Source organism: Emiliania huxleyi (genome assembly GCF_000372725.1).
Source record: "Emiliania huxleyi CCMP1516 unplaced genomic scaffold EMIHUscaffold_113, whole genome shotgun sequence".
Taxonomy (NCBI): Eukaryota; Haptophyta; order Isochrysidales; family Noelaerhabdaceae; genus Emiliania; species Emiliania huxleyi.
The window spans coordinates 461,555-468,676 of record NW_005201613.1 but is presented as its reverse complement, the minus strand read 5'-3'; the positions used below and the strand labels follow the sequence as shown (position 1 = coordinate 468,676).

The 7,122-nt window shown below is 66.4% G+C and overlaps 2 protein-coding genes across 2 annotated transcripts in view; both read left to right on the top strand.

Moving 5' to 3' along the window:
* Nucleotides 1–33: 33 nt before the first annotated feature.
* EMIHUDRAFT_109098 (hypothetical protein) lies at nucleotides 34–2,352 on the top strand (the record flags this gene model as incomplete). The annotated part of the gene is made up of 3 exons (XM_005791454.1): nucleotides 34–103; nucleotides 191–669; nucleotides 1,306–2,352. 3 exons carry the CDS (start codon nucleotides 34–36, stop codon nucleotides 2,350–2,352), a joined length of 1,596 nt encoding a protein of 531 aa, XP_005791511.1.
* Nucleotides 2,353–6,613: 4,261 nt separating this feature from the next.
* Nucleotides 6,614–7,122, top strand: part of EMIHUDRAFT_439976 (hypothetical protein) — a 4,598-nt gene continuing 4,089 nt past the window's right edge. Inside the window, exon 1 of the mRNA XM_005791453.1 lies at nucleotides 6,614–6,965. Within this exon, the coding sequence (XP_005791510.1) occupies nucleotides 6,717–6,965 (249 nt within the window). The 5' untranslated portion in view covers nucleotides 6,614–6,716. The remainder of the gene's footprint in view (nucleotides 6,966–7,122) is intronic.

Below are 7,122 nucleotides of genomic sequence, written 5' to 3'. Positions count from 1 at the left end.
TGCCTCACCAAGCACGCCTCGCACACGCGCACGATGGGCGTTTGCGTCCTCCTCGCAGCGGTGCTGGCCTTGGGCTGCTCCGCCCTCACCCTCTGGCCTGCCGGTGCGCACTGCGGAGGGGGGGGGGAGGGGGGGCGGCCATCCGCTCAGCGCCTTACATGCTAACGCCTAGCCCCCCTCGTACGCGCAGGCGCGGGCGCCGCGCTCCTCGCGACCAACCTCCTGCCGGCGCCGCTCGCGGCTCTCCGCTCGGACGCCATCGTGCACGAGATGGAGACGGCCGACACGATCATGGGCGAGGCGCAGAAGGACTCGGCCGAGGGCTCCACCGCTGCGGCTGGCGCCGAGAGCCCCGTCACGTTGAAGAGCATCATGGCCGAGTTCGCGGCGTTCAAGAGCGACATGCAGAAGAAGGAGCAGGAGGTGCAGAAGAAGGACGAGGCGTTCAAGGAGGAGATGAAGAAGAAGGACGCGGCGTTGGCTGACTTCAAGGAGGAGATGAAGAAGAAGGACGAGGCGTTCAAGGAGGAGACGCAGAAGAAGGACGAGACGTTCAAGGAGGCGATGAAGAAGAAGGACGAGATGATCGCCGAGCTACTCGCCGCGCTCAAGAGCAAGACGGAGCACAAGCAGGTCCAGATGTCGGCCGGCGGCGAGGTGGTCGAGCTGGTGAGCGCCGCGGAGCTCAAGGCGGTGGAGGCGCGCGTGCAGGCTGCTGAAGAGCGCGTCGAGGAGTGCGTCGCTCAGAACGCCGCGCAAGACGCCAAGATCGGCGCGCTCCGCGACAAGCCGGCCCCGCCCAACCCGCCGGCGGCCGCGGCTCGCCCGCCGGCAGCGGCGCGGCGGCAGCTCTCCTCCGCGACTGGCGACGAGACCGAGTTCGCCATCACGGGGAGGAAAGCGACGCTCTCCTTCAACAGCCGCACGCCCGACCTGACGGCGACCCGCCTGACCGGCGAGGGAGGCGGCAAGCTGACGTGCAGCGGCGAGCTGCACGCGACGGACTTTGTCACGGCGGACGGGGAGAGTGTCACCGAGCGGATCGAAGCGCTTCGCGGAAATTTCACTGAGTTCGTCACGGAGCAGCTGAAGGACGGTGTCTCGCAGGGGCTCGCGGGCGTGAGCGAGGAGCTCGAGGCGGTTCGCAAGTTTGTGGGCATGGTGCCACCGTCGCCTCCGTCGCCTCCGTCGCCGCCGCTTGCGCCGCCTCTGGTAGCGCCGCCTCCGACCTTTCCGCCAGCGTGCGTTTGGTCGGATTGCACAGTTGAGTCCCTCAACCTCGCCGAGACCAACCCCAACCTGAAGGGCTTCCAGGGCGGCTACGTCACTGACGCACACGCCTACTACGTGCCGTACTACAACGACGCGTACAACGGCTACGCGGCGCGCGTCTCGCTCTCCGACTTCTCCTCCTCGGGCGTCGAGTACTTCAACCTCGCCGACAAAAACTCAAACCTGAAGGGCTTCCGTGGCGGCTTCGCCACCGACGCACACGCCTACTACGTGCCGTACTACAACGTTGCGTACAGCGGCTACGCGGTGCGCGTCTCGCTCTCCGACTTCTCCTCCTCGGGCGTCGAGTATCTCAACCTCGCCGACACCAACCCCAACCTGAAGGGCTTCAACGGCGGCTTTGCCACTGACGCACACGCCTACTACGTGCCGTTCAGCAACGACGGCGGGCGGAACGGCTACGCGGTGCGCGTCTCGCTCTCTGACTTCTCCTCCTCGGGCGTCGAGTACCTCAACCTCGCCGACACGAACTCCAACCTGAAGGGATTCGCTGGCGGCTTCGTCACTGACACACACGCCTACTACGTGCCTCAGTACAACGGCGCGTACAGCGGCTACGCGGTGCGCGTCTCGCTCTCCGACTTCTCCTCCTCGGGCGTCGAGTACCTCAACCTCGCCGACACGAACTCGAACCTGAAGGGATTCCGTGGCGGCTTCGCCACCGACGCACACGCCTACTACGTGCCGTCCTACAATAGCGCGCCAAACTTCCACGGATACGCGGCGCGCGTCTCGCTCTCCGACTTCTCCTCCTCGGGCGTCGAGTACCTAAACCTCGCCGACACAGACTCCAACCTGAAGGGCTTCGACGGCGGCTTCGCCACCGACGCACACGCCTACTACGTGCCGTTCAACAACGGCGCGAAGAGCGGCTACGCGGTGCGCGTCTCGCTCTCCGACTTCTCCTCCTCGGGCGTCGAGTACCTAAACCTCGCCGACACAAACTCCAACCTGAAGGGCTTCGGCGGCGGCTTCGCCACTGCCGCACACGCCTACTACGTGCCGCACCACAACGGCGCGTACAGCGGCTACGCGGCGCGCGTCTCGCTCTCCATCTAAGGAACTCAGGGGGTCGTCTGCCGCTTGTGTCCCTCCCCCCCGCCCCCATCTATTGGGAAGGCCTCTGCGCTCTGGGTCGTCCTGGGTCTCTTTCGAGGGTCTCTTGTAGTGGGTGCATTGGGTTGGGGTAGGCCTCTCTCTGCACCACGAGACAGTGGTGGACGGGAGGCGCGAACAGCGCCATCTTGGGTCTTCACGCCGACCAGTGGCTGCTCCCGTCAGTGACAAGGAAGAGGGGCTGAGTGGCCTTCTCAGCCGCCGGCCGCGCGTGCGTGACTCCGTCTACTGTTAACGAACCACGAGCCCTGGTTGCGCGTCGGCAGCAGAGAGTAAATGAGTATTCCACCGCCATACCGTTTTTATCGCGGGGATCAAGAAAGAAGCACGTCATGAAAAAGAAATTTGCGTACGTACCATCTCGGCGGGCGTTACGGATTCGAGCAATACCCAGGTCGAGGTCGATGCGCCTCTCGGTGCAGTGCTGCAGCATCGCACGCCTGTTGCGCGGGATGGAGCATCGACACTAGCCGGAATCCTGGCTGTTCCGGATGCGGGTCCGGCGGCATTTGCAGCGGCGTCTTTGCAGCTGCGAGCGCAGCGCGGTCAGAGACCGTCGGCCGGCGGTCGGCGCACGATGCCGCACAGCTGCGGCTGGAGTGGTGGCTGTGTCGGCATTGCAGAGACGCTGTCAACCACAACTCGGCCACTACCTGCAGCAGATGCGCGTCGAGCGTCAGGGAGATGACGCCATATGCAAGTCCAGCCGAGGTTGCAGCCCTCTCAGCCAACGCACAGCGCACCGCGTATGGTCGGAGACTCAAGAGTGTGCAGGGACAAGAGCAGCCTGTCGCTCTGGCTGTTGCGCAGACGCCGGGCAGCGCCGGCTACGCCAGCGCTGTTCTTGCCCAGATTGCGAGCTTTCAGCCTGGGTCGAAGCGGCTGGAGGCGATGGTGGAGACTCGTGTTTGCCTTTTTGACGGATGGCTCAGGCCTGTCGAGGCTGGTACCACGCTTGCCAGTGTGAGGGGTGTCGAGGGGTGTCGAGGGGTGTCGATGTGTGTCGATGTGTGTCGAGGGTGTCGAGGTGTCGAGCGGGTGTCGAGTGTTGTCAAGAGGCGTCTCTGAGGTGTCGAGGTGTCCAAGGTGGCAGGATGCAGTTGCAGCCCATCGACAAAACTTGGGCAGCAGTTGCAAAGCTGTTTCATCCCTTAGTTGCAGCCTCTCAGTTGCACCCTGTTGATGTAGCACAACCTGAGCACAACCAGTATACTCTCTGTGGACATTTGAGGACATCAAGTGCCGGGAGTCATTGCCACTGTGCACAAAGGTGCTGTGCAGGCGCAGCACCGCAGCAGCGTCGCCGCTGCAGCGTCGTCGCCCCTGCAGCGCCACTGGCGCACAAAGCGCAACTGACCACAGTGCTCCTTTCACAAGGCTGGTGCCATGAGTCAGTGGACATTGCCACTGCGCAAGGTGCTGTCCAGCAGCTACGGCCAGCGACGAACTGGCGTCCGCCAGACAGGTCGCCCGACGGCCCGTCCCAGTCTTGTGCGCCGACAGGTATCGGCACCCCGTTCTCATCTACCTTGGTGGCGTAGTGGGAGTGAACGATTTCCTGTCAAGATGGGCGGTATGGGCCTGACCAGTGGACATTCGTGAGGCGGCGTGGGTCGGCACGTGGGCCCTCGTCACGCGATACGCGAGCTGCACGAGCCATTCCGCGACCTCAACGTTGCCCTCGCGCCGGGAGAGCGTTTCGACGAGCTCCGGGAGGCTCACAAAAGCCTCCGTGCCAAACGCGACGACGTCGGCGCCACGTGGCGCAAGTGGGACGAGCGCACGCTGCACAAGGACGTCGTTGGACCCTTCCAGGAGACCGAGCTGGTGCGACAGCGCCGCTACCACCCGCCCAACCTAGCGCCGGCGGCGGAGCTGGCTGCTGCCTCTTTCGGAGTTCTCGTCTACCAACGAATTCTTACAGCAGGCGCAGCGACGGTACACCTCCGGCGTACACCATCGCAACTGGCTCGCCCTCGCCGAAGCTTTCGTCAGCGAGGCGTCCCAGCGGGGCGGCGCTGCAAGCCTGCCAAAGGCAGGAAGACTGGCAGGTGCAAGAACCACAAGTGCTGGCGCGAGGCGCGATCCGTTTCGTCGCAGTCAGCCAGGAGGGGGCTGGCGCCTTCCTGAATGCGATCCCCATGCGGGATGATATGAAGATGGAGACGTGGGCGATGCGCATTACAGCTCAGCGCCGCCTCGGCCTCCCGCTCGATGTTGCCTGCCAGGCGGTGGAGGCGGGCAAGAAGGCGCCCCCGAGCGGCAAGCCGCACGAAGAACTCGGCGATGCCGCAATGGTTAACCCGCGTGCAAAGCACGCTACAAGACACAAATTCCTACTCAAACGACTCGTCAAGACCCTTCGCTCGGCGTGGGGCATGCTCATCGAGATGGAGCCGATTGCACACCTCAGTTACAGTAACCCAAAACAACCTGACGTGGCGGCGGCGAACATCGGCGACGGGCATGTGCGCCTAGTTGGCGATGTTTAGGCCTTCTCAGCCGCCGGCCGCGCGTGCGTGACTCCGTCTACTGTTAACGAACCACGAGCCCTGGTTGCGCGTCGGCAGCAGAGAGTATTCCACCGCCATACCGTTTTTATCAAGAAAGAAGCGCGTCCGTAAAAGAAATTTGCGTAAAAAAGAAATGCGGGCGCGAACCCCCCCCGCTGGTTGTGCGTCCAAGATAGTCCGAGTCACGCAGGAACGGTCACGGGTCAGCACAGCGCCGCAGCGGGGGGTTCCCGGGGGAAAAGAATTTGCTCGCGTGAGAGAGATGCGGCGATCGCTCCACGAAAGCAGCTCAGCCGAGGTCAATGGCCGTCGACACCGTGCGCTGGACCGGCTCCCTCGAGAACACGGACACGTCGTCGTGGTCCGACCAGAGCCACTGGTCCGGAGAGCCGAACACCGCATCCCTGATCGAGATCTGCGGAGGCGTCACCGTCCGGGCCGCCCAGGCGCGCGCGCCTCTCGACGGGGGTCACATATGAACAGAATCTTGAGGCCACGCCCCTCGCCACCCCTCCCCGTCAGGCGAGCCGCGCGTCGGAGACTCTCTTGTGCGCGCCCGACTCCAACTGCACGTGCGGCGAGCCTCTCGGGGCGGCGGAGCCGGGCCTCGTGATCGTGCTCGAGGAGGGCGGGCTCTGCATCGGGCCCTTCTGCGAGGGCTTTCCGCCGTCCGCGCCACCGCCTCCGATCCCCCCGCCCTCGCCGCCGCCGCCGAGCCCGCCGCCTCCCCCCCTGCCGCCGCCGCTTCCGCCGCCGCCCTCCCCTCCGCCGCCCTCTCCTCCGCCGCCGTTGCCGCCCCCCCCCTCCCCGCCGCCGCCCTCCCCGCCGCCGCCCTCGCCGCCGCCGCCCTCCCCGCCGCCCTCCCCGCCGCCGCCCTCCCCGCCGCCGCCCTCCCCTCCGCCGCCCTCCCCTCCGCCGCCCTCCCCTCCGCCCCCCCCCTCACCACCGCCGCCCTCCCCGCCGCCGCCCTCGCCGCCGCCGCCCTCCCCGCCGCCCTCCCCGCCGCCGCCCTCCCCTCCTCCGCCCTCCCCTCCGCCGAGTCCGCCAGCCCCGCCCTCTCCTCCGCCGTCGGCGCCGCTGCCGCCGCTCCTCCCCTCGAGCACCCTCGTCGAGAGTGTGGAGCAGCTGCGCAGCCTCGTCGCCGCCGCCACGCCCGGCACGCCCCTGCTGCTGCAGCTGCAGCGCAACGTCCACTTCTCCCTCGGCGGCGAGGAGCTCGAGTGCACGGAAGACGTCACCCTCTCGATCCGGAGCAGCCCCGACGCGAGCGCCACCCTCGACGCGGGCGGCCGCTCGCGCCACTTCCTCGTCTCAAACGGCTGCCACCTCACGCTGGAGGGCGACATCACCCTCGTCAACGGCCGCGCGGAGAGGGGTGAGGGCAAACAGCCGGCACCACCTCGATGGCGCCACGGCGGCTCCCTCCTGATCGACGGCGCCACGGCGGTCCTCCGCGGCGTCACCATCCGCAACTCCTTCGCCGACGGGGACGGCGGCGGCATCGCCTCTCGGGATGGCAGCCGGCTCGACCTCAAGGGGGTGACGGTCTCGCGCTGCGAGGCGGGGAAGAGCGGCGGCGGGCTCTTTGCCGAGCAGTCGGAGAGACTCCAGATCAGCGACTCCGTCTTTGAGCTCAACAAGGCTGACAAGGGCGGCGCCGCGATCGAGTACGCCTCCGAGAACGCAGACAGCGTCGGCGCCACCATCGTCGCCACGAGCTTCAAGGGCAATGTCGGCAAGACGACCGTCAGCGCCAAGGCGCGCATCACTTGGATCTGCGAGCGAGGGCAGTACATGCCGCGCACGAGCGGCGACGGCGCGGAGGCCTTCACCGGCGACCTCAAGTGCTTCGACTGCGCCGCCGGCTTCTTCGGGAACGAGACCGACCTGAGCAGCCCCACCTGCAGCGGGCAGTGCCCTGAAGGCAACTTCTGCGAGCAGGGGACGGCAGACCCGACGCCGTGCCCCGCAGGGACGCGCATGCCGGCGCGCGGGGCGGCGAGCAGCGACAGCTGCATCCCGTGCGCCCCGGGGCAGTTCCAGGTGCACCCGCCACCATCCCGGTCGGTCTCTGTTTGGAAGAAGTAGGGTGTTGCAGTTGAAGTCCTTCCACTTAGCTCTCTACACCTTATTTCTGAAACGGAAACGCAGTACATGCCGTCCTATCCGCTCCCGTACGACGGTTGCGCACACACCCCAA